This window comes from Quercus robur, chromosome 2, assembly GCF_932294415.1.
Source record: "Quercus robur chromosome 2, dhQueRobu3.1, whole genome shotgun sequence".
In the NCBI taxonomy this organism is placed as follows: Eukaryota; Viridiplantae; Streptophyta; class Magnoliopsida; order Fagales; family Fagaceae; genus Quercus; species Quercus robur.
The window spans coordinates 60,557,679-60,584,978 of record NC_065535.1 but is presented as its reverse complement, the minus strand read 5'-3'; the positions used below and the strand labels follow the sequence as shown (position 1 = coordinate 60,584,978).

Sequence of the window (27,300 nt, the reverse complement as noted above, 5' to 3'; positions counted from 1 at the left end):
TTCCAAATTCTGAGAAAGTACAAGCTGCGACTAAACGCATCCAAATGTTCATTTGGGGTTGGATCAGGGAAATTCTTAGGTTACATGGTGACCCACAGAGGTATAGAAGTTAACCCTGACCAAATTAGAGCTATACATAGCCTGCAGCCTCCTCAGAATCCCAAAGAGGTCCAAAAGCTCACCGGCATGATTGCCGCTTTAAACCGTTTCATCTCCCGCTCAGCGGACAGATGCAGGCCTTTCTTCCTCCTATTGCACAAGTGGAAGGGCTTTGAGTGGACTGAGGAGTGTGCTTTAGCTTTCCAACAGCTCAAGGAATACCTCGTCCGACCACCAATTATGTCCAGTCCTGATGCCGACGAGGTGTTGTTCGCCTACATCGCAGTAGCCTCTCATGCAGTGAGCTTAGTGCTAATCCGAGAAGACAATGGCACGCAACGGCCCGTCTATTACGTGAGCAAATCACTGCACGAGGTGGAGACCCGTTATCTGCCCCTCGAAAAAGCCATCTTGGCCATCGTACAAGCCACGCAAAAGCTCCCCTACTATTTCCAGGCACACACTGTAGTTGTGCTAACTCAACTACCGTTGAGATCCATTCTCCGCAGCACCGACTACACAGGCAGAATTGCAAAATGGGGAACGATTCTGAGCGCCTTCGACATTAGGTACATGCCTCGCACCGCCGTGAAAGGTCAGGTCCTCGCCGATCTAGTAGCTGAATTTGTGGAGCCCGCACTAGAAGGAAAGGAAGGGTCAAGATCACTAAGTCCTGATGGGAAACTGATCAGCACAATCTCTCAACAAGAACACAATTGGTGGAAAGCACACATCGACGGTGTAGCCAACCAAAGGGGCTCAAGGGTGGGGCTCGTTCTGGTCTCCCCCGAAGGGATAACCATCGAAAAATCGTTGAGGCTTGGATTCTCCGCCACGAATAACGAAGCCGAGTATGAGGCACTATTGGAAGGAATGTCAATGATCCGGAAACTGGGTGGAAAATTTGTGAACATGTTCTCGGATTCGAGACTCATCGTGGGACAAGTAAACGGGGAGCTGGAGGCGAAGGATGAAAGAATGTGAGAGTATCTCGTCCAAGTTAAGCACCTGCAGACCCACTTCCATCTGGCGCATGTATCCAAGAGCGGGAACACCCATGCTGATTCTCTCGCGACGCTCGCCACCTCTTCGGCTCAGCCACTTCCTCGGGTTATTTTAGTAGAAGATCTCTACTGCCCAACAATGGAGAAGGCCAATGGAATACTGGTCCACAACGTCAAGGTAGGACCTAGCTGGATGGATCCTCTGGTGCTGTTCTTAAAGCACGACACCTTACCAGATGATAAGAACGAGGCCAACAAGATCAGGAGGAAAGCTTCTTGATTCTGGTTGTCCGAGGACTCCAAACTGTACAGGCGCTCATTCTCAGGGCCATACTTGCTGTGTGTGCACCCAAAGGCAACTGAACTCATCTTGGAGGAGTTACACGAAGGAATTTGCAGAAGTCATATGGGGGGTAGGTCCTTGTCCCATAGGGCCATAACGCTGGGTTACTAGTAGCCGAGCATGCATAAAGAGGCGCTGGAATATGTGAAAAAGTGCGACCAATGCCAAAGGTTCGCCCCGAATATACACCAGCCAGGCAGAAAACTTAACCCGCTGTCCAACCCTTGGCCATTTGCACAATGGGGCCTAGACATCCTAGGACCATTTCCCAAAGCGGCAGGGAACAAGAAATTTCTTCTCGTCGGCACTGATTATTTCACAAAATGGGTCGAAACTGAGGCACTGGCAAACATTAGAGACGTTGATGCCAAGAAATTTATTTGGAAAAATATCATCACCAGGTTCGGGACCCCCCACACACTGATCTCGGACAACGGCCTCCAGTTTGACAGTAAAGCCTTCAGAAGATACTGTAGTGAGCTGGGAATTACCAACAGATACTCCACGCCGGCTTACCCACAGGGTAACGGACAGGCGGAAGCCGTCAACAAAACTATAGTGAATGGGCTGAAAAAGAGGTTAGACGACGCAAAAGGGAGGTGGGTTGAAGAGTTGGTCCATGTCTTATGGACATACCGCACCACACCTCGCAGGTCCACGGGAGAAACCCCCTTTTCAATGACCTAAGAAGCCAAGGCTGTCATTCCATTGGAGATAAACTTCCCAACATAGAGGACCACTGCCTTCTGCCCCATTGCCAACAACGGACTTCTGGAAAAAAGCTTGGAACTCATCGAAGAAAGGAGGGAAAACGCGATGGTCCACCTAGCATACTATCAGCAAAAGCTCAAGCAAGGTTACGATGCCAAGGTGAAGCTAAGGCCCTTGGCGCCCGGGGATCTGGTACTGAGGAAAGTCCTGGGCACTGCGAGAAACCCCGCGTGGGAAAAACTCGAATCAAATTGGGAAGGCCCATATCGTATCACCTCCATAGCTAGCATAGGAGCCTACTTTTTGGAAGATTTGGATGAACATGTAGTGCCCGCCCTTGGAATGTAAATAACCTGAAAATGTACTGTTATTAATAAAAGACATAATTCTTGGCGCCACACTACTGTACAGCCATTTTCACTTAGTGTTAAACAGAACCCAAGTACTGCCTGGCTCTTCGGACCACATGCTTGGGGGAAATTAACGATTCTATCAGTTTTGCTAAGTGTTAAACAGAACTCAAGTACTGCTTGGCTCCTCGGACCACAGGCTTGGGGGAAATTAACGATTCTATCAGTTTTGCTAAGTGTTAAACAGAACCCAAGTACTGCTTGGCTCCTCGGACCAAAGGCTTGGGGGAAATTAACAATTCTATTAGTTTCGCTAAGTGTTAAACAGAACCCAAGTACTGCCTGGCTCCTCGAACCACAGGCTTGGGGGAAATTAACCTTGAAACCATTATTGCCAAGTGTTAAACAGAACCCAAGTACTGCCTGGCTCCTTGGAACACAGGCTTGGGGGAAATTAACAAATCTATCAGTTTCGCTAAGTGTTAAACAGAACCCAAGTACTGCCTGACTCCTCGGACCACAGGCTTGGGGGAAATTAACAATTCTATCAGTTTTGCTAAGTGTTAAACAGAACCCAAGTACTGCCTGGCTCCTCGGACCACAGGCTTGGGGGAAATTAACAATTCTATCAGTTTCGCTAAGTGTTAAACAAAACCCAAGTACTGCCTGGCTCCTCGGACCACAGGCTTGGGGGAAATTAACCTTGACGCCATTCTCACCAAGTGTTAAACAGAACCCAAGTACTGCCTGGCTCCTCGAAACATAGGCTTGGGGGAAATTAACGATTCTATCAGTTTTGCTAAGTGTTAAACAGAACCCAAATACTGCCTGGTTCCTCGGACCACAGGCTTGGGGGAAATTAACAATTCTATCAGTTTCGCTAAGTGTTAAACAGAACCCAAGTACTGCCTGGCTCCTCGGACCACAGGCTTGGGGGAAATTAACCTTGAAGCCATTCTCGCCAAGTGTTAAACAGAACCCAAGTATTGTCTAGCTCCTCGGAACACAGGCTTGGGGGAAATTAACAAATCTATCAGTTTTGCTAAGTGTTAAACAGAACCCAAGTACTGTCTGACTCCTCGAACCACAGACTTGGGGGAAATTAACGATTTTATCAGTTTTGCTAAGTGTTAAACAGAACCCAAGTACTGCCTAGCTCCTCGGACCACAGGCTTGGGGGAAATTAACAATTCTATCAGTTTCGCTAAGTATTAGATAGAATCTAAGTACTGCCTGGCTCCTCGGACCACAGGCTTGGGGGAAATTAACATTGAAGCCATTTTCATTAAGTGTTCAACAGAACTCAAGTACTGCCTGGCTCCTCGGACCACAGGCTTGGGGGAAATTAACAATTCGTTCATTTTCGCTAAGTATTAGATAGAATCCAAGTCCTGCCTGGTCCCTCAGATCACAGGCTTTGAGGAAGTTAACCTGGAAACAGTTTTACCTGATCAATGACTATCATTTTTGACTCATTAATTATCATTTTTTACACATTCACTCATTCATGCTTGGTTCTCAACAGTTAGTGGCAGAATAGATATTCATTTATGATGAAAGCAGAAAAGGTATTAGTGCAACAAAATTTAAAGGAAAATGACATCATTCATTGAAATCCAAAACCGTTCTTTCATAAACATTAACGGTACAAAATGTAAGGATTAAAGAAAACAGCTACAGATAAAGCCCTACACTACTTTCCTAAATCCTAACCCTAAGTAGGCTCAGGTTGAACATCTCCTGCCTGAGGTCCCGGAACAGCCTCCTTAGCTTGCGCGACAACATCCCTGATTAAGAGACTGTCCTCAAGAGATTTATCCCTCGCGGCCGGCTACGTCCCCTCAACTTCAGGCACCTGCGAGTCCGAAGTTATGTCCTTCGTAGGAAGAGGTTCCTCAGGAGCAGCCGAATCTGGAATCTCTCGAATATCTTCCGGGAAAAAGATATTCTCAGCTTTCCGAAATCAAAGTCCGCCGGAACTGCCGCCCAATCCAAGGCTACACCCCAAGACATGGTGATGTAATCCCTGCATACAGCGGCCACCTCCTCGGTCAACCTAACCTCTGTGTCCCTTACTCCGCGATCATATGAGGTCGCCACTACTTTCTCGGCTGCCTTCCTGGCCACGTGGGCCTCCTCCTTGAGCTTTGCAAGCTTGGCCTTGAAATCTGAAACTGCCTGCTTCTCTATCGCGAGTTTTTCTTCGAACTGGCGGAGCTGCTGGCTCAAATCCTCAGCCTGCTTTGTGGTGTTTTTAAGGCCGGCTTTCACGCTCGCGCGACCCTTTTGTGCCTCTTTCACTTCACTGCTCAAGCGATCCTTTTCCTACCTAAGGGTACCGGCAACGTTCTCGGCAGCAAGCCGGGACTGAGCCTCACTGTGCAGGTCCTCGCGAGCCTTCTTGGCCCATTCCTCAGCAACAAAGATTTGTTGGGTGACCTGCGCCAGAAAAGTAGAGGTCTAATTAAAAGAAAATGACGAATAAGTAGATACGTAATGAGAAGACTAGATAGGAGAAGTCTTCACTTACCATAGCCATGTCCCTCTTCAACGACATGAAAAGATCTGGTTGCCAAGTAGCCTGAAGACCCTCCATATCGAGAGGCAAAAGGAGGGGCTGTTGCAAGGCCTCGGCCAGGAATGATGCCTGCCCTCGTTGGGACTCCCATAGAGTCGCGTCCTAGGAAATCGGGGCACCATCTAACTCGAGCCGTGGCGACCATGTCCGCTGTTCCTTCCGAATAGCCGCCTCGTCTCGGCTATCAACAGACATGGTCCTCTTCTCCTTAGGCTCTTTAGGCTCTTTGCCCTTCTTTTGGTGCTTGGCCTTTTCATGGCCAACCTTACCCTCCTCCAGTTCTTCCACAAGCCTTTTTCGCCTCAAATTAGGCATAGGCTGTAGTGTTACATCCGATGTGGAAGGAAGAGGCGGAAGAGCCTTGGAGGTAGGCTGTTCCTTTGGGGCATCTTTGGAGGATTGCCCCTTGTTTCAGTTGGAAAGAAGGCCCCTGAGACCAGACCTTGGTTTCAGATCCATTCCTTCTTCCTCGATCTCTTGGCTGGTATCAACTTGTGCAATTACCAAACCAAGATTGGGGGCTGCCGAGGCTCGGTCTAAGTCTGAATCAGAGTCCAAGAGCTCTACTGGCCTGGCCGACACCTCTCCCTCCTCGGCGAAGTGGAACTAATCTATCTGATCTTCCAAAGACAAATGCGAGGAACCAGCTTCTTCCCCTGGGACAACTGCTACGGGAGGAGCACACTGAGCAGGCAGCTGAACGGGAGGTAAATCTCTCGAAGCGAGAAATCCTGGTATGGAGACGTCAATGCATGCTAATCTTGGACTACCGGCCCTGATGGCTTGACTAGCGTCCACTAAAGATCGCGAGAGGGGCATGTAGTCCAAAATCAAAGGAGCGGCCCGCAGTTGCCCGTCCGCGCTCACGTAAATCTCAGACCTTAGAAGAAAATTGAGTGTCGGGACGTTGACCAAGCTTAGCCGAGGAGACGTTCGCTCCCTGTCTGCGAAGCCCAAAGAAAGGGTTACGTTAGTCCGAGGAGGCAAATAAACAAAATCAAAACTGAAAAAGGAAAAGAGAGCTCAAAACTAAGGTCCCCTCCAGGGGATCTAATTCTACAATGCCCCACCTGGTGTTCCTACCCTAACCGGACAATGAATACCGTCGTGCCAAGGTCCGGAGATGATCAAAAGGTCGTCCTTCAAGCCTTTGTTGGACTTGGGAAGGCAGGATATCAACCTCACCTCGTCGGACCTGGACTTTAGGTAATATGAGTCGCCGAGGCTATGGCATTCATATAGATGAACCACGTCGTGCCACGAAAGGCCGAGGTTCATCTGATCGTTCAAGGCATCTACGCATCCCAAGATCCGGAACATGTTCGCGGCACACTGGTGGGGGGCCAACCTATGACCACGCAAATAATCCCTAGTTATCCTCCCCATTGGGATCGTCATTCCTCCTTCCACGAAGGCTATCATTGGAATGGCGACCTGCCCCGTCTTTCTCTTGATCAAAATTTCCTCCAAAGGGCAATACTCTAGACCTACTTTCGGCAGAATACGGTACTTCGCCCTGAAGCCTTCCATACCGGCCGGAGAGTCTACCATTCTCTTAAGCTTACCCATCCCCCTAATCCTAGGCAACACGAAGACGATTTATTTAAGGAAGAACGCTGGGAAAGGCAACGGAAAAGAAATGCGCACTTACGGGTGAGGAACTTGCTGGGAATCTTCAAGGGAATGACTGCGAAGGCTTGAACACTTTGAAAGGGAAGGTACTGGAGTGCTCTGGGTGCTTGAGTGCTTGTCCAAAAAATGGGGAGTAAATGCTTTTAAAAATCTTATATATCCGGGAGAAGCTAGACAGACATACTCCCGCCTAGAGAAATGGAAATAATATCAACCGTTGATCTGGCACCCAACCGTCGGATTGAAAGGATATAAAACCGCTAAACACAATAATTAGCACCTCATGGGTCATTAAACGCCTTCAGCATTAATGAGGCACGTGGGAAGCACATCTCCGCGCGGATGAAGCAGGAATCCACAATAAATGATCCTATGAACGTCAAAATCCCGCCTTTCCTCCTCGAACAAGAGAGAAAGAGCCGGAATTTTGAGGGGCTATATTGTAGGGGTAAAATTCCCAAGTCAACAATGGGCCTTGGGCCCCGTACGGAGTCCAGCCATGACCAAGGGGGAAAAAGGGGACCAAAATACTTCTAGCCCAACCTTGTTGAGCCCAACTTATTTAAAAGACGTCCGAGAAGGAATGTCTCCTCGGACGTACCAAATACGGGTCCAATGTGCGCCCTATCCATAGTGAAGAATCATCCCAAACAAATGTGGATAATAGGATGAGCCTCACAAAGCAGGAAGAAGGAAGAAAATGTAAGACGTCCAGGGGGAAACCACAACTGCCGCATTAAATGCAAGGAAGCTACTTTTCCAGCCGCATTAATGTGGAGAAGACAGGCGAACAGTGCTACATTGGCCAATGCAACTCACAGAAAGATAGAGTGGATGTCCGATGGGACAGGCACTCAAGTGAAGGTCCAGATGGTTAACAAGTGTAAGGCTCTTATTAATTTAAGGAGACTATATAAGAGAAGGAAATCCCCATGAAGAAGGGATCGAAAAAGAGGGAAGAAAAAGGAGATAGAGAGAAAGAAGAATGCTATAGTCTTTAATCAGAACCAGAAGTGCACCCATACGTCTCCTCGGACCAAGTGTCCTGTGGACATAAAGGAGATATTCTTACGTTCAAACTACTGCATGGCATGCAATTAACTAACGTTCACTTCGTCAAACCCTAGTTCTGTAACCCGCTCTCTACAAATTCATTGTCTAGGGTTCTTTGGGCCAAAATCACTTACTTGTTGGGCCTAGGCCTCAAAAACGGACCCTACAGTTTTCATTAGATAAGCTTTATATGTAAAACTTAATCAAAAAATGTAAAAGTTTTCCTTCTTTTTTTTTTCTTTTTCATTTTCTTTAAATATGTTTTATATGTCAAGCTTAATTGAAAAATGTAAAAGACAAAAGGTTTCTACTTAGTGTTTTTTAATTTTCTTTTTTTAAAGCTAAAAAAAAAAAGGATTTTAAAAAATAGATAATAAAGAAGCAAACGTTTTTTAATTCAAGATTTTAAAACAAAAATTACCCCCCCCCCCCCAAAAAAAAAACTTTAAAAGGGTGAAGAGGTCAATTTTTAATAAAATAATATTTATTTATTTATATTTTTATAAAAATGAATATATGAGTCATAAAACTTAAAAATATTTAATAAACTCCATAATTTGATATTCGTTCTAAGTTGAACTCTAAAGTTATAGATATACAAATGGTTACAAATATGACTTAAAATTGTTACAACACTAATTTTATAATTTAACAAAAGTTATCCTTAAGGTTTATCTAGTAAGTAAAAATCGTTGCAATATATTATAAGTAGAATTTTGATCATAAAAAAAATTACAACACTATCTTTTATTTATAAAATAAATTTTAAGAAATGAACACAATATAGCTATAAGGACCCGACTTGGCTTCCTTGTCTAGGACGTGGATGGACTTAGGCCCAAGAAACCCAAAACAATGAATTTGTAGAGGAATGGGTTGGAAAATTGGGATTTAGTTGGTCAAACAATGATCTAGATAGGCTTAATGACAAAAAGATAAAAATAGACAACTATAAAATGAAGAAAGAACGTCCTCAGCGAAGTCCGAGGACAATAGTTCTTATATAATGCTCTTAGATAACGTTACAAGTTTGATTGTGGGTTGCTACAATATTTCTTTTCTCAATTTTTCCTTCCCCTCTCTTGTTTCCTCCTTTTTCTTTTATACTCTCCCCCCTTTTCACCTCCACCGTCCACCTGTATGCTAGATGGTTAGAGCTGATACTTGTCCCATCAGCCCTTCTCATAAGTCCTCAAGTAGTAGCTGTAAGGCTAAAATATACTATTCAGGTATCACTTCTACATTAATGTGGTCAGGGGATTAGCTACAGTGCATTTAATGCAAAGGTAGCAGCTTTCTCCCCAGATATTTTGGGGCTCATCCTTATCTTATATCTCTGCAGTGCTTGTCCGCCCCAAATGAATTTCAGGGGTTGTCATCCTTGCTGTCAATCCATTTTCCAGGACCTCAGCCAAGTTCGGCCGAGGAAGTTTTCATCCTCGGCACACTCTCTGAAGCCTTTAGGACCAAATCCCACCTTTTATTCATCAACGCAATCTCCTCTGACAAAGACATCTCCTTCTCGGGCAAATCTTCGTTCTCGACTTGGGCCACAGGCCCAATATATGAATACATAATGAACTTCTGGGCCCAAGGACCCTACAATAGCCCCTCGAGATTCCCCTTTTTGGCTCCTTGGGAAGAAAGGAGGATTTCAATGTCTCTAAATTAGCTTCATGCCTATTTTGCTCTTCCTTTGCTTATGAAGACGCCTTTTTGTCTGCCCAAGATGCACTCCTAGCGCTGCAGCATTCAAGGCACGTCCTTATTAAATTATGGCGGCTCTTTGTCCCCCACGTTCTAGGGCATGATGTGAATCGTAAGGTTGGGGCTTCGTTGGGAGTTGAGCGGGAACTTTCTTGCTCTCTGCTCTCTCCTTGGTATAAATATCTATTAAATCAACTTTTTTCCTCACTTTAGCATTCATTTCGTTCTAGCGCTCATACCTTGAACCTGTACACTTTTTCAACTTTCCTGGGCCCTTACAAATACTATGAACTTGTCCGAGGACACCTTTACTCTTACCGTAAGTCTTCTTAAACTTTTTCTCTTTAATTTTCTACATCCTCCTCTTTTCTTCACGTTCTTTCTTTTTCTCCTCGGTTCTAATTTTCTTTCTCATTCTCTTTAGTTTTCCCAGACTTTTCTAGAAATTGGTAGATTTAAGAGTTTAGTAGATTCCGAGGAGGGGATAGAAAGCTTTAGGGCTCGTTATAGTGTCCTTCTAGGAGTAGGATTTAGATACTATGATGAGAGTCAATGGCATGAGGATAGGCAAGTCAAGGAGGTAGTAATCCCGATGATTGCATTCATAGAAGGATGGATGAAAATCCCCATGGGTGGAGTCACTAGAGACTACCTTAGAGCTCTTAGGTTGGCTTCCACTCAGTGTGCCCCTAATATGTTTAGGATCCTAGGCTTCGTGGATGCCCTAAACGAAAAGATGGGTTTAGGTCTAACCCACCACGATGTCAATTGGGTTTATAACCTTCACCGCCTAAAGGGATAGGGATACTACTTGAAATCAAGGTATCCCGAGGTTAGGCTCATTCAATGCCTCCCCGAATCCAACAAGGGGCTAAACAAAGACTTCCTGATCTTGTCAGGGGAGTGGAGCGATGGTCTCCCTTGCCCGACGAGAGAAGGAGAACCAGGTGAGGTACTAGGCCTAGGGTATTCATTTACAAGTCCTTTCTTTGATTTATTGAATTTTTATATCTGACAAAATTTTATTTCACTGATGGATTTGTAGACAGACGTGCTGCTGAATCGAATTTCAACTTAGTCAACAAGGATAACCTAGAAAAAATCCTTAAGGCCAAGATATTCGTGAATTCGAACGACCAGTTACGAGCAGCTCATTTGATCCTAGGATACACGCCGATCTCGTCCAGCTTTCAAGCTCCGAAGTGCGTCATAAGGGCCAGAGACCCTCGCCTACATCAGATAAGCGTAGCTGCTCCAGGTTTCCTTCTTCCTGGTCCAAAAGTAGAGATCGAAGAAATCACAACCCCCATTCCTGAAGGTATACCAACAGTAAGGGCCTCGTTGCTACAATAGACAACCAATGCGGCCACTTCATCTTACCCCCCCAGCATACAAGAAGAAGAAGTGGTAGAAGTAGCCGATTTAGAGGATGAGTTTGAAGTTTTCAACCGAGTATTGTCCCCGGAAGTTTCAAATCCTGATCTCGGCCTTCCATTCTCACCAATAATCTACGAGATGGGGATACAGCGCAAACCAAAGTCCAGTTTGCTTGACTTAATAGAGTCTCAACTTGGGAGGGATGCACTTGGGAAGGCTGCCCAGACTAAGCTTTCCACTCCATCCCAGACTAGGATTCCCACTCCTCCACCTGCCTTGCCATCTTAAGCGGCAGAACTGAAGAGGAAGAGAGAGTCAAAAGGGAAGGAGGTGATGGGAGCTAGACAAACCCTCCCCCCCCCCCCCCCCGCTAGGATGAGGTTCAAAGGGCGTTCAAACAAGCCAAAACGGGGCAGAGGGGCAACGAGAGGGTTGCCGAGAAGAGGAGCGATCCCCAGATTGGGCCTCCAGCCTGGCTCCCTGCCTCAATGCTGAATGGGGAACCTCTCCTTGCTAACGCCTCAATTCACGATTTTCAAGGAGAAGTAGTCGGTTACGTGGCCGACGTAGTGGAGCAAGCTTTACTGCTCCCTGAGGACATGGCCGAGCTACGAGACATGAGGAGACATGAGGTTTTTCTCAATCTCAAAAGATATCTGGCTATGGTACGTCCCCCTCATTTCTTTCTAACTTATTCTCTTCACTTTCCTCTTTTGATTCTTTTTTCTTTCCTTGGCAGGCTATTCAAGCATCTTTCGGGGCTGAAGAGATAGCCAACTCCTGCCATCGACAGATGAAGGAAGAGGAAGGGAGGCGCAACGCTACTGTGGACGACTTTCATGTGGCCGAGAAGAGTATCCAGGAGCTTAAGAAGAAGCTGCAAGAGGAGGAGAAAGAAAGGAAGTATGCGGCGGCATCCCTAAAGAGTGCTAAAAAACAAGCTGAAAGCCAAAGGTTGCTGCTACATACTGCTGAGGACAACCTGGCCTCTTCCAAAACTCAGATTGCTGCATTAAAAAAGAAACTGGAAGAGGTTGAGAAAGCCAGAAGTCTCGCCAAGAAGGCTCGAGAGGAGGCAGAGAAAGCAAAAGATGAAGTAGAGGAGCATGGCTATGACGTAGGCGTGGCCAGGACTAAGGACGCCCTTAAGGCCGAGGTCCCTGCCGTTTGCAGAACTTACTACGCCCAGACGTGGGAAGAAGCCCTCAACCAGGCTGGGGTTGAGGCCTCTTCCATGCTCAGGAGGGCAAAAAGTGTCTACTACCCGCCAACCATACTCCTTACGAGCTCTTCAGATTCTAAGGTCGACCCAACACCCTCGGAAGCAGCTAAAGCCCAAGGAAGTCCACCTAGAGCCCCTCCTGCAGCTAATACTTTTTCTGAGGGTGGGGAGCATGCCGAGGACACTACAAAAGCTGGGGATGCCAACCAAAGCACAGTCCAAGGTGCTAACTTAGCTCCGACTATTCCAAGGGATTTCCTCAAAGAAAAAGAAACTTCCCAGAGCATGGAGTTGGTGTTGGCAACCCTTGCCATACCCCCAAAAGTGGACCTAAAGGATAAGGCTTAAGTACCCCCCACAGTAGCGGATACCCAGCCTCCCAAAGATGTAAAGGAAAAACTTGTAATAAAGATGAAAAAATAATAGTATCTTTTCCTTATTATTTAGCTGCGTTTATTTGAGGCCTAAACTTTAATGGAAGTTGCAGATTTTCTTTTTATAATTTTGCTTGTTGTGATGGGATATATCTTGAGTGACCAATCGTCTAAGTAACAACACGTACCTTACACAAAAATATGACCAGTATTAAAACAAATTGAATCTGCTAAGTTAAACACCTCGGCCATGCCTAAATTTTTTTTTTTGAAAAACTTACACAACATTTTGACGTGAGCATAGGTATTAAAGTTACAACTTGCCTTACTTAAAAACAACTTTATAGGAGCTGAGTGGCAGACCACTTTCATACAGACATGGGCATGCCTACAAATGTTTTAAGTGATGCTCATGAACATCTAATTGAGACCATTGTAACTGTACCCAGAGTATGTCATGCTTAAACACTTAGGTAATGGTCAAGACATGTTAACTTTCCTAAGGCAGATGGTCCGAGTAACCAGGCTTAGCTAAGGTTCTGTTTAATACTTAGAATAATGAATAAAGTTGTCAATTTTCCCAAGGCATGTGGTCTGAGGAGCCAAACATGGTCAAGGTTCAGTTTGATACTTAGATAGATGGCAATGAGTATTAATTTTCCCAAAGCAGATGGTCCGAGGAACCAAGCATAGCTAAGGTTCTGTTTAATACTTAGAATAATGAATAAAGTTATCAATTTTCCCAAGGCATGTGGTCCGAGGAGCCTGGCATGGCCAAGGTTTGGTTTGATACTTAGATAGATGGCAATGAGTATTAATTTTCCCAAAGCAGATGGTCCGAGGAACCAGGCATTGCTAAGGTTCTGTTTAATACTTAGAATAATGAATAAAGTTATCAATTTTCCCAAGGCATGTGGTCCGAGGAGTCAGGCATGGCCAAGGTTTAATTTAATACTTAGATTAATACTTAGATAGATGCCAATGAGTATTAATTTTCCCAAAGCAAATGGTTCGAGGAACCAGGCATAGCTAAGGTTCTGTTTAATACTTAGAATAATGAATAAAGTTATCAATTTTCCTAAGGCATGTGGTCCGAGGAGCCAAGCATGACCAAGGTTCAGTTTGATACTTAGATAGATGTCAATGAGTATTAATTTTCCCAAAGCAGATGGTCCGAGGAACCAGGCATAGTTAAGGTTCTGTTTAATACTTAGAATAATAAATAAAGTTATCAATTTTCCCAAGGCATGTGATCCGAGAAGCCAGGCATGGCCAAGATTTAGTTTGATACTTAGATAGATGTCCAGAGCACATGACAAGCAATATAACAAACCCAAAATGGGGTGAAGAGAATCTCCATTGATAATAACATCTCCTTAGGTTATATACATTCCAGGGGCGTGGTACGGCCCTTTCTTCTAAATCTTCTAGATAATAAGCACCAATCCCGGCCATTGATTTAATACAATAGGGCCCCTCCCAATTAGGTCCCAACTTCCCCCATGTTGGGTTCTTAGCAGTCCCCATAACTTTTCTTAGTACCAAATCTCCAGGTGCCAGTGGCCTTAGCTTTGTGTTAGCATCATATTTTTGTTTGAGCTTGTGTTGATAATAAGCTAATTGAACCCTAGTATTTTCTCTCCGTTCTTCAATTAAATCTAAGCTCTTTTCTAACAGCTCATCGTTGCTGCCCGGAGCGAAAGAATTTGTTCTAAGTGTGGGGAACCCAATCTCCAAAAGGATGACAACTTCAGCACCATAGGTCATTGAGAAAGGCGTCTCTCTAGTAGATCTACGAGGTGTAATCCGGTAGGTTCAAAGGATGTGTGGCAATTCTTCTACCCATTTCCCTTTTGCGTCGTCTAGTCTTTTTTTGAGTCCACTCACTATAACTTTGTTGACCGTCTCGGCCTGCCCATTTCCTTGTGGATAGGCCAGAGTAGAATACATATTCTTTATTCCCAGATCACAGCAGTACCTCCTAAAGGTTTTACTATCAAACTGAAACCCATTATCCAAGATGAGGGTGCGAGGAATCCCAAACCGTGTGACAATATTCTTCCAAACAAATTTTTTAGCGTCCACGTCCCTGATGTTTGACAGGGGTTCAGCTTCGACCCATTTAGTGAAGTAATCTGTGCCGACCAACAAATATGTCTTACTCCCTGCTGCCTTAGGGAAAGGCCCCACAATATCTAAGCTCCACTGACGAAAGGCCAAGGGCTGGTCAAGGGATTAAGGACTCCTCCAGGTTGGTGGATGTTTGGTGCAAATCTTTGGCATTGATCACACTTCTTTACATAGTCCTGAGCTTCCCTTTGCATGTTTGGCCACCAGCAGCCTTGTGTGAAGGCCCTGTGAGACAAATATCTACCTCCCGTGTGGCTTCCACAAATTCCTTCATGCAATTCTTCTAGGAGCAGCTCCATTACTTCATGGTGCATGCACAACAGATACGGGCCAGAAAAAGATCTTTTATACAGTTTTTGGTCCTCAGACAACCAAAACCGAGGTGCTTTTCTTTGCACCATGTCAGCCTCGGATTTATTCTTAGGCAAAACATCTTTTTTAAGGAATAGTGCAATAAGGTCCATCCAGCTAGGCCCCACCCTTACTTGATGAACTTGAATCACATTCCTTACCTCTTCAGAAGGTTTGTGTAAGTCTTTCATAAGGATTACCCGGGGTAAGTCCTGTGCCGAGGAGGTTACCAGTGTGGCAAGAGAATCCGCATGTGCATTCTTACTTCTAGGAACTTGTGATAAAGCAAAAGACTCAAATCCAGATTGCAAGTGTCTAACCTGGCTCAAATACTCCTGCATTCTGGGATCCTTTGCCTCCAACTCCCCTTGGACTTGGCCTACCACCAACCTTGAATCAGAGAACATCTCCACTGCTTTTCTACCCATTTTCTGAACCATGGTCATCCCTACTAAAAGAGCTTCGTACTCGGCCTCATTGTTTGTAGTCGAGAATCCCAATCTCAAGGACTTCTCGATTGTGATCCTTTCTGGGGATATTAGGACTAGCCCCACTCCAGATCCTCTGTAGTTGGCTACACCATCAACGTAAACCTTCCAGGACAAAGGTTCTTGTAAGGAGATTATGCCAACCGATTTTTCATCCTTGTTTTACTCTTCTAATTTATCTTCTGATGAGGTCTCGGTGAACTCAGCTACCAAGTCGGCGAGGACCTAACCTTCGACCGAGGTGTGAGGCATATATTTGATATCAAAAGCCCTTAGGATCGTACCCCACTTCACAATTCTCCCTGTGTAATCGACACTCCGAAGTAGGGACCTGAGCAGGAGTTTAGTCAAAATAACAACCGTGTGTGATTGGAAATAGTGGGGGAGCTTACGTGTGCCATGCACTACCGCCAAAATGGCCTTTTCAAGTGGTAAGTATCGGATCTCAGCTTCATGTAATGACTTGCTTATGTAATAGACTGGTTTCTACACACCACAGTCGACACGAATCAAGACTACTGCATGAGGGGCCACAGCAAGGTAAGCGAACAAAACCTCATCCATCTCGGGCCTTGACATAATTGGTGGCTAAGAAAGGTATTCTTTCAATTGCTGGAAAGCCCAGGCATATTCATCGGTCCATTCAAACCATTTCCACTTATTTAACAGTTTAAAGAAAGGTCTACACCTGTCAGCTGACTGAGAGATGAACCAGTTCAAGGCAGCGGTCATTCCCATAAGCTTCTGGACCTCTTTTGGATTCCGAGGTGGTTGCAAGTTGTTGATCGCCTTAATCTGGTCGAGATTGACTTCAATTCCACGGTGTGTGACCATGTAGCCCAAAAACTTGCCTAACCCGAGACCAAAAGAACACTTGGAAGCGTTAAGTCATAGTTTGTGCTTCCTCAAGATATCAAAAATATTCCCGAGATCATTAACATGCTCGGACTTTGCCTTACTCTTTACTACCATATCATCGATATAAATCTTAATGTTTTTTCCTAACTGTGGTTCAAACATCCTGGTCATCATCCTTTGATAGGTAGCCTCTGCATTCTTCAAACCAAAGAGCATCACTTTGTAATGATAGTTTCCTATAGGAGTGATAAAAGTTGTCCTCTCTTGGTCGTCCAAGGCTAGAGGTATCTGATGATACCCTTGAAAGGCATCCATAAAACTCATTCGAAGGTGGCCCACAGTGGTATTCACTAATTGATCAATCCGAGGCATAGGGAATGGGTCCTTTGGGCAAGCTTTGTTCAAGTCTGTAAAATCTACGCATACACGCCACTTTCCCGTCTTCTTCTTAACCACTACGGTATTAGCCAGCCATTCAGGGTAAAAAACCTCTTTAATAGCCCCAGCCCACTTAAGTTTCATCACCTCATCTTTTACAGCATCCGAATGCTCCTTGGATGAACGCCAAGGTGGTTGTTTCTTGGGGATGACAGATGGATTGACATTCAAATGATGGCAAATGAAGCTTGGGTCCACTCCTAGAGCCTCGTAAGCATTCCAAGCAAATACATCAATATTGTTCTTAAAAAAAACTACCAACTCTTCCTTCTCCTGAGATGGAAGTTGAGCCCCAACCTGAAAAAACTTTTCTGGATTGTCACCAATGGGGAATTTCTCCAAATCCTTACATTTGGCATCCTCGGTAGGCCCCCTCGTTGGTAATTCCGAAGGCATTGACTACTATAAACCTTCTTTGACTATGGTCGAGGACTCAGCTGCTGGTTGATGCAAAATTGTAGACACGAGGCACTGCCTAGCCATAGTTTGGTTTCCTACTATCTCCTCAACCCGGTCTCAAGACAAATACTTAACCTTCTGATGTAGAGATGAAGAAAACGCACCCAAGGTATGAAGCCAAGGTCTGGCGACAATGGCCGTGTAAAAGGAGTATGCATCCACCACTATGAAGTCCACTTCCACCAATTCTGAACCGGCCTGCACGGGTAACCTAATTTGACCCTTCGGGGTAACAAGCTTTCCATCAAAACCCGCTAGAGGCGAATCATAAGCTATCAGGTCTTCAAGTTTCAAGTTCAATCCTTTGTACAGGTCAGGATACATAACTTTTACACAACTGCCTTGATCCACCATTACTCTCTTCACATCATACCCCCCTATTCAAGGGTGACCACTAAAGCGTCACCATATGGTTGGATAGTTCCGATCTTGTCTTCATCCGAGAAACTCAATGAAAGTCAGATCTCTAACCTAGCTCTCTTCGGCTCGGAGTTTGGGTCCTCAGCTGGTAACCTGGCCATAGACATCACCCTGGCAGGTTGAGAGCCAGTCCTTCTAAGCGTAGCAAATATGACATTTATTGTGCCCAATGGGTGCCTTAAAGAAGCACTCCCCTGGCCATATGACCTTGATTGGTCTCCCTGTCCATTAGGTTGGTACAGAAATTGTTGCAGCTTGCCCTCCTTAACCAATGGTTCCAGATGGTTCCACAATGTTCGACAATCCTCAGTGGTATGTCCTCGGTCCTGATGATACTGACAATGGAGGCTTTGGTTACGCCTTGTAGGATCTCCACTCATCTTGTTCAACCATTTAAAATACGGCTCGTTCTTGATTTTCTCTAAGACTTTATTCACAAGTTCTCGGAACACAGTGTTTACTACTTGTGGGGCTGCAAGTCCAAATTGTCCAGCAAAATCTCGCCGAGGTTTGTTATTATTGTAGCGTTCCGACCTGAAATCCCTCCTCTCTTGAGGGATAACCTTGCCCTTCCCTTTATCTTGCAGCTGGTCTTCCTCAACCCTCTTATACTTGTCAATCTGATCCATGAGTTGACTTATACTGGTAACAGGTTTCCCCATCAAAGACTTCCTTAAACCATGCTCTGCAAGCAAGCAGAGCTTGAAAGTACTGATGGCCACGTTCTTAAAATCACCCTCTATCTCGTTGAATATCTCCCAATATCGGTCCAAGTATGTTTTTAGAGTTTTACCCTCTCTCATGGACAGAGATAGCAAAGAAGCCAAAGGATGAGGCGCTCTGCTACACGTAATAAAACGGGACCCAAACGTCTGGGTGAGTTCCTTAAAGGAACCGATGGATTCTGCCCTCAGACCATCAAACCACCTCATTGCCACAAGCCCTAAACTGGACGGAAAAACCTTGCACATCAAGGCTTTATTCTTAGAATGTACTATCATCTTTTGATTAAAGTGGCTAACATGTTCAACAAGGTCCGATCTGCCATTATACAAAGTGAAAGTGGGTTGAGTGAATCGTCGAGGAAATCTTCCTTCCTCAATCCATCGGGTGAAGAGGGATTTAGAAACTTGGCTGAGTGCTTTATTCATAGCATCATTTACCAGGCCTCTCGAAGATGAATTGTTGGTTCTGCGTCTACAGCAGTCATCTTCATCATACAAGAAAGATTCATTGGGGGGAGTTCTTAACCTTTGCCTATAGTCTTAATCCTCTTCATCATCGGAAGAGTAGTTAGAATTGGAGGGAGCTCGCCTTCTGCACTCATGGCGAAAGCTTCTCTTTAGGTGGTCAATCTCCTTCTGCATGTTTCTGGCATTTTCCTCATGAGAGATATGGTTTTTACCTCAAGACTAACTCTTGCTGGTGTGTGTAGTGCACACACTTCCCTCCCAGTCTCTCTTTCGCTCAAGTTCACGGAAATGATCTTGATGCTGAGAGCCCATAGATTCTGCTGGATTTGGACCTGATCCTACCATCATTCAGCATCTAACTCACTATCGCACCAGTAATTTCCCACAGACGGCGCCAATTGTAAGGACCTGACTTGGCTTCCTTGTCCAGCACGTGGATGGACTTAGGCCCAAGAAGCTCAAAATAATGAATTTGTAGAGGAATGGGTTGGAAAACTGGGTTTTAGTTGGTCAAACAATGATCTAGATAGGCTTAATGACAAAAAGATAAAAATGGACAACTATAAAATGAAGAAAGAACGTCCTCGGCGAAGTCCAAGGACAATAGTTCTTATATAATGCTCTTAGATAACGTTACAAGTTTGATTATAGATTGCTACAGTGTTTCTTTTCTCAATTTTTCCTCCCCCTCTCTTGTTTCCTCCTTCTTCTTTTATACTCTCCCCTTTTTTCACCTCCACTGTCCACCTGTATGTTAGATGGTTAGGGCTAATATTTGTCCCATCAGCCCTTCTCATAAGTCCTCAAGTAGTAACTGTAAGGCTGAAATACAATGTTCAGGTATCACTTCTACATTAATGCAGCTAGGGGATTAGCTGTAGTGCATTTAATGCAGAGATAGCAGCTTTCTCCCCAGATATTTTGGGGCTCATACTTATCTTATATCTCTGCAATGCTTGTCCGCCCCAAATGAATTTCAAGGGTTGTCATCCTTGTTGTCAATCCATTTTCTAGGACCTCAGACAAGTTCGACCGAGGAAGTTTTCATCCTCGGCACACTCTCCGAAGCCTTTAGGACTAAACCCCACCTTTTATTCATCAACGCAATCTCTAACAAAGACATCTCCTCCTCGGGCAAATCTTTGTTCTCGACTTGGGCCACAGGCCCAATATATGAATACATAATGAACTTCTGGGCCCAAGGACCCTACAATAGCAATTATATAATATTTTTATGTGTTTTATAACATTAAAATACCACTTAATATTCACATTGGTGTCATTTTGAGAGACTGCTTGGGTATGAGTTCAACTAAATTACATTAATCAATCACACTTCTCATTAGTATCCAATATGAGACTTCACTCTTTAACTAATATGTTACTCATACGTGAATATTCCAACAAATCTCTCACTTCACACGTGAGTCTTCTATCAAGTCATTCATTTTTGGCACTTCAGTTAGTCTCCCCCTTAAATATAAGTTTTTTTTCTTGACAGTCCAAGTGTCAAACATCACTTATACCAATAGTGTGCCTTTCACTCAACTATGCTTAGGGTGAACTTGGTAATTTTCCTTGCACAACTATGGAAGTTACTAATACACAATTGTTTTAACTCACCACTGGTAGAACCCTTACTCAACCATGGGTAGAGGCATGGGAGTCTTCCTTATTCTACTCAGTGGCAAGTCACTCACTTTTGGCACTTTTGTTAGTCACCCCCTTTAACAAAAGCTTTTTTTTCTTGACAATCCAAGTGTCATGCATCACTAGCAACAATAGTGTGCCTTTCACTCAACTATGCTTGGGGCAAACATGGGAGTTTTCTTTGCACAACTATGGGAGTCACCAATACACAATTACTTTGACTCACCACTGGTAGAATCCTTACACAACAATGGGTGGAGGCATGGGAGTCTTCTTCATTCTACTCAATGGAACCCACTAATGAACATTTGCCTTTTAAGCATCAGCCCTGATACCATTTATTGGGGAGAGAAACATCTGGAAAAGACTCTTTGAGTAGTTAATATAACATATAAAAACTCAAAAGGCTTAAGCCCAATGAGTATAACTCAACGATATTATATTAATCATGCACTCTTCTTATTATTCTCTAACGTGGGAATTCACTTCTTAACTAATTCTGTTACTCACACATGAATATTCTAACATTATAAAATTTGCTCCTTTTGCAGCCAAATATTGGCTCCACAACTTATTATAAAAGTCCAAATATTTTATACAATTAGTATTATGCCCATATGATGAACAACTTAATCAATAATCATATATAAATTAAATAAAAAATTTCAATAATACAATGAACTAGAAGTTTTTTTAAATTGTGAAGAAGATTTTAACTTAATTACTGATCATAATAATTTAATTAAAAAACTATAGACAAGTATAAGCTTAATCAGAGTATACTATGGTATATTTATTAAGAAAAAAAATTACAAACTCCCTATATATATATATATATATATATATATATGTATATATTTATTTATTTCAATTTTATATATGTATTAACTTATCAAACATGTTTCTTAAAAAAAAATCAAAATTTTCTTATATATAATCAATTTATTTAAGCAGGTGAATGTATCCTTTATTATTACAATTTTATATTTATGGGAGATGCTACAAGTATTTTTTTTTTAATACATTTATGGAGATAAAATATTTGAACAAATAATAATGATACTAATTATAAAATTATTTAATTTATACATTATAAGCACTTTTTTATTTTTTCCGAAAAATTTATTTTATTATCAAATCATATTATACTTATATACCATACCAAATTGTGAATTATTACATAGTATTTATGTCTATATTTAAGCTTTCTTACAGCCGTACACGTGGCAAAAGGGCACCCGTCGATCGCTAAAACCTAATAAAAAGACGAGAGGTTTTTAGGTTTAGGGTTTTGTAGTTGGAAGACGAAGCTATATATAAATACCCTTCGCCTCTCTAAGCCTAAAATCATTCTTAAACCTCTCTCAAATGTCTTTTCCTGCTTCTCTGCCTCTGCATCAGCCTCAGCCTCTAGGGTTTTTTAAGTTTCAACTAAAGTAACTCTGAGACGAAAGTGCGGCGTCGTTATACTGATTACCGGCGCTCATATCAGTGGGCGTTGAGTATGAGCCGACGCCGATAGTTGGTCCGTCTCTGCAAATCTACACAGTAAAAAGAGGCTCTTTATACTCTCTTTTTATATACTTGCAGATCTGGATAAATTCTATTTCTCTTTGTTCTCTATTCATTTAGATCTGAAACATATTAATATGTGATTACATGATGGAAGTGATGATTATTTCCCCAAATGATCGAAGCTGAATAAACTGAGCGATTTTTTTGTTTCTCTTTTTTGAGAAACCAAGCCAACAGTTCTGATCCATCTTTCTTTGTTCATATAATAATTGCTATTTCACATGTTGATAACTTTGAATTGTGACTTTGCTTGTGATTGGTTTTGAAAATTAGTTAATATCTATGAAGTATGGACTGATGATGATAAATCTAAGGCTTGTTTCTCAAAACATTCGCAGGGCCGCCTAAGAGCTTTCGCCTTCGCCAGGCTTGAGAGCTAATGCTGCTTTTTTCCTTCCTTGGATGTCTGAGGTCTTATGTTGTTTCTTTCTTAGAGATTCTGATTTTTTTACTTGTTTAATGTTAATGTCTGAATATCTGTTTAGAAAATAGATGTTATATATATTAGAGATGGAGGTGATGATTATTTCCCCAAATGATCGAAGTTGAATAAACTGAGCGAATTTTTGTTTCTCTTTTGAGAAACCAAGCCAAATGTTCTGATCCATCTCTAGTTTATAATTATTTTGTTAGAAATACAATTTATACAACATTTTTTTTTGTGTGCATCTCTTCAGAAATTGTGTCTCTGCAAGCATTTTACTTGTATGGTTTTTTTTTTTATGTATAACTTGTTCCACTTTAGTTGAAATCTTATTTGTAGCTTGTGAGATAAGAAATCTTAATTTTTTTTTCTAGTTCTTTTGGAAATTAAAGATTAAATAAAATTTTGATGGAAGTGATGATTATTTCCCCAAATGATCGAAGCTGAACAAACTGAGCGATTTTTGTTTCTCTCTTTTGAGAAACCAAGCCAATGTTCTGATCCATCTCATTTTTTTAACTAATTTGATTTTTTGTTTCTCTTTTTTTTTAAAAAAAATTGTTTTTAGTTTATTTATATAATATAATTAAATCGTTTTGGCAAGCATTATTAATTTTATTCATTTGCATTTTTGTAATTAAGCGTTTCGGAGGTCACAGTTGGTAGTTGCTAAAGGGTGTTGTCTCTTTGAATTATTGTATTCCTTATGTGATTGGCTACATTTATGAGATATTCTTAAACTTCCATGGACATTAGATTTGCTAGACTGCTTTTGTTTTTATAGTTAATAGTAATGTAGTTTTGTTTTGTATTTAAGTTTTTGTCATGTTTGGGTGGGAATGGGTTTATTTGAATTGTAACATGCCATGAATATTGGATGGTGTTTCCTAATTTAATATAATGTCCGATGATGACAAATCTAAGGCTTGTTTCTCAAAACATTCGCAGGGCCGCCTAAGAGCTTTCGCCTTCGCCAGGCTTGAGAGCTATTGCTGCTTCATTCCTTCCTTGGATGTCTGAGGTCTTTATAAGACAATTGTGCTTGTTATTGCTGAATAAATTGTTCTCTTCCCATTAGGTTGTTATTTTTTATAACATTTTAGCTTTGCCTTCTCACTGCTCAGGATCTGTCTTGCCTGAGCTTGTAGCTTGTACTTTTCAATCCTTTCTTGTGTTGGTACTTCTCAGTCTTATAATTTTTTGTTCTAATAGGTAGCTAAATGTTGCACAACTGCTCTTTGGATACAGTTAATTTGTATGTGATTAATTTTTTTGAGATGATTAAATGGAGATGGATGTGATGATTATTTCCCCAAATGATCGAAGCTGAACAAACTGAGCGATTTCTTTCTCTCTTTTGAGAATCCAAGCCAAATATCTGATCCATCTCTATATTAATCATCAATCATGGATTATTAGTTTCTTTTTTAAGTTTATATTCATGTGACGATTTATGGATTCGTGCTTTTCATTTGCCAGTGTATAACATGGACAATGGCAGGTCAAATTTTTTAAATTATTGTTTTTAATGTGCTCAGTTTTTCTTGCTTTTGCATTCTATTAGCTTTTCTTTTCCCTTTCTAAAAACAATATTTGATTTCTTAAAAATTTGCAGTAGCTACCTAAGATTGGCTTCATCCCCATCATACATACTATATATTGGAAAGTTTTATGTTAGAACCATAAAACACTGCTGTTGTTTGGTAATATTTTTTTACTCTAGCATTTGCGAAGTTGTGTTAGAGAATGTCTTTCAGTTAGGAGTTTTTGTGGTGCGGTGTAGTTTTGGGCCATTTTTAGCACTGCACTTGGCCAAAACCGTAATCGGTGTGGTGCGGTTTTGAGTTGCTTGTTCCGTCTCTACTTAAAAGGAAAGATTGTGGCAGAATAAGCAGATTTTATGGCGTCATTAAAGTTGTTTCTTGTCTTTGTAATAATATTTTCTTGCCGCCATAGTCAATTGTTTCTAGTCTCAGAGATGTAAATCAATATTATCAATTTTAATTTACTGTTCATCTGTCTCTATTGGTTTTAAAAAAAATAATAATCTATCTACCATTCCCACGTGTGAACCGAAATTATAACTTGTAGTCACGATTTTTATGTTGGAAATTAAAGTCATTATTTCAGTTCAAATGTGCGTGTTCTTTTAGGGTGACGTTTATACACGCTCTACCAAACAATGTGTAAAACATCCTCAGAATATTGCTTGCAGTGATCACACTTGTCTTTGAAAAGAACTCAACCCCAACACGGATTCTTTACTGGGATTGCTTCTTTGGAGCATTCTCATAAGCCTTTTTATAAAAAATGTCATTTTGATTCACTGAAAATCTACTTTATTATTTTACTACATTGTTTTATAATATCTCATTTATCATATATTTTATTTTTTCCTTCTATATATTAAAATAATATTTACAACGCATTAAAATAATATATTAAACTCTTTCAACAACAACTCCTCCACCACTGTCACAATAACCGTCACCAACAACAACTGTTGCAACAACACTAATAGCCACCACTTGTCCAAATCCACATCCACCAATGACACTTTAAAAAAAAAAAAAATCCACAACAACCTAAAAAAATAACCACCACAACTACTCAATAATCACCATCACAACCACCAAATTGCTGCCACAACCACAGTACTTAACCCACCACATTTACAAACCTCAAAACCCATCCCAAATCAAACAAATCCAAAACTCAGGCCTTAAGATCAGCTTGAGGATGAGAGAGGAAGAGAAAGAGAGTGAAGAGGGAGCTGTAGAGGACGACTATGGCTTCGGCAAGATCAACGGTGAGGTTGGCGGCTTTGGCCAGATCAGCAAGGGAGAAGAACTCAAATGCAAAGAGAAAAGAACGAAGATGAGAGAAAAGATGAGATAAAAGAGAGAGAAAGTCGGAGTGAATATATGAAGGACAAAGTTTAGTTACAAAATTAGTTGTAACCTTAAACTACAAACTTACTTAATATCTTTTTATTGGATGTGAATTTTGACAAATCTACCATTGGATTACATCTTCTTCTTATATCTTTCATACTTTCAAAATTTCAAGAAAATTAAAGATCAATAACTATGTCATCAATAATTTTTTTAAATTGCAAGTTTTTGTAATTTAAAATTATATACAAAATATAAGCTTATAAATCATATAGTAAATGATATTCAACTAACACAAAATTTAACATGTGTATCAAGGGCGTAAATAACATGCAATTCAACGGTTAGATTTTCAAAATATGTTGTAGTATTTATTTTATTGAGTGAGTTTGTAACCTTAAGTTACAACCAATTTTGTAACTAAACTTTGTCCATATATGAAAGAGAAAACCCAATGAATAAACAAATAATAAAAAATTTGGCATTGATGTCCATACCGTTTCATATTTGAGACGATACTGTAGCATGTTGCAAAATTTTGACACATTTGAAACACCTCATGAGGCTTGAATAGTAGTGTTTGGTGTGTCAAATGCCAAATATTTGGCATTTAACACACCTAATGAGCATGCTCTTACACGCTTTCCATAAAAAATTACCATAAAAACTCTCACGAAATAACTTCCTTACACGCTTTCCATAGAAAATTTCTCGCCTGGGGGGGCTAAATTTGAAATTTATGTTAGAAGATACTTAAAAGAGCTGGTTAAGAAAGTAGACTACTAATGAAATATAGAACTTTACTTGGAAACATAAACTAGAATAGAAGATTATATAAACATGGTTTTTACATTAGATTTTTACATAAACTAGAATTTTTGAAAATATCTATCTTGAATAAGTTCCTGAAGGGACATAGGGCCAAATCAACTTGTCCTCCATAGTGGGTTGGCAAAGAGAGATGGTTTCAATCAATTCAGCTTCTTGGGGGGCAAATAAACCATGAATTAATTCTGTATCCTAGCTTCTAGTCATTGGATTTATAAGGGTACTCACCTTCATATCCTCAAAACTCACAACCACTAGAGATTGAATATGAGGATGATCAAGAGGTGGAAGCCAGGAGTCCAACCAAACACTGATAGAATCTCCACATCATACACTCCACCTAGTACCCCTTTTAAGCTCATCCCTTCCTCGCAAGATGCTTTGTCAAGCATAGGATCCAGAGATAAATTCAAAGGCCTCCATAAAAGAGCAATTGGGAAAGAACCTTGATTTAAAAACCCAATAGAAAAGGGAATTGTTTTTTGTGTAGAAGTCGCCAAATTTGCTTTGCTAGTATAACATCATTAGAGAGAGATGTGCCCATACCTCCTTTAGACTTGGGTTGACAGAGAGTTTCCCACTTAACTCAATGAATTTTCCTGCGATCCCCCATTTGGCCCCACCAAAATTTTCTTATGAGATTCTCAATTTCATTGCGGAGACCTAAAGGAAGTTTGAAACAACTCATTATGTATGTAGGAATAGCTCGAACTACGACTTTAATCAAGATTTCCCTCCCAGCTTGAGACAAAAGTTTTTCCTTCCAATCTTGAAGCTTCCTCCGCAACTTCTTTTTAATGAAATTAAAACTAGCTTTTTTCCTCCATCCTACCAAAGAGGGCAAGCCAAATATTTTCCGTATTGTCTGATTTTCGGGACACCCAAAGCTTGCTTGATGCGGATAATAAAATTTAGAAGGTGATGCAGTGAATGTAATCAAATTTCCAACAAGATAATATACTTTCTTTGAATAGTGCACACAATCTTGTGGTTGGGCCTCTTGCGTGACACAAGTTGTGTCCTTTTTTTTCTTTTTCTTTTTTTTAAATAAAATCATTATTTAGCAATATTAATAATATAAGACCCTGTTAGTCTCTTTTTAGAGTGATACCAAGTGTACTCTCTCATCTGCAGTGACTAAG

General features: G+C 41.6%; 1 protein-coding gene, 1 long non-coding RNA gene and 6 other non-coding genes across 8 annotated transcripts; 7 read left to right on the top strand and 1 right to left on the bottom strand.

Moving 5' to 3' along the window:
- Positions 1 to 17,632: 17,632 nt before the first annotated feature.
- Positions 17,633 to 18,526, bottom strand: LOC126701500 (uncharacterized). Its single transcript, XM_050399634.1, has one exon. The coding sequence runs from the start codon at positions 18,524 to 18,526 to the stop codon at positions 17,633 to 17,635; it is 894 nt and encodes a 297-aa protein (XP_050255591.1).
- A 3,216-nt stretch (positions 18,527 to 21,742) lies between these two features.
- LOC126714325 (uncharacterized) lies at positions 21,743 to 24,457 on the top strand. The gene is made up of 2 exons (XR_007651578.1): positions 21,743 to 21,985; positions 22,351 to 24,457. It is a non-coding gene; the product is annotated as an uncharacterized LOC126714325 (long non-coding RNA).
- On the top strand, positions 22,100 to 22,200 carry LOC126716204 (small nucleolar RNA Z103). The gene has a single exon (XR_007652023.1). It is a non-coding gene; the product is annotated as a small nucleolar RNA Z103 (small nucleolar RNA).
- LOC126716263 (small nucleolar RNA SNORD14) lies at positions 22,305 to 22,426 on the top strand. The gene has a single exon (XR_007652070.1). It is a non-coding gene; the product is annotated as a small nucleolar RNA SNORD14 (small nucleolar RNA).
- LOC126716205 (small nucleolar RNA Z103) lies at positions 22,523 to 22,620 on the top strand. The gene has a single exon (XR_007652024.1). It is a non-coding gene; the product is annotated as a small nucleolar RNA Z103 (small nucleolar RNA).
- On the top strand, positions 22,845 to 22,942 carry LOC126716201 (small nucleolar RNA Z103). The gene has a single exon (XR_007652020.1). It is a non-coding gene; the product is annotated as a small nucleolar RNA Z103 (small nucleolar RNA).
- On the top strand, positions 23,339 to 23,460 carry LOC126716264 (small nucleolar RNA SNORD14). Its single transcript, XR_007652071.1, has one exon. It is a non-coding gene; the product is annotated as a small nucleolar RNA SNORD14 (small nucleolar RNA).
- On the top strand, positions 23,728 to 23,823 carry LOC126716203 (small nucleolar RNA Z103). The gene has a single exon (XR_007652022.1). It is a non-coding gene; the product is annotated as a small nucleolar RNA Z103 (small nucleolar RNA).
- Positions 24,458 to 27,300: the final 2,843 nt, after the last annotated feature.

Coding starts and splice junctions, on each gene's coding strand:
- LOC126701500 (XM_050399634.1), bottom strand. CDS start 18,526: ATGAGGTGGTTTGATGGTCTGAGGGCAGAATCCATCGGTTCCTTTAAG.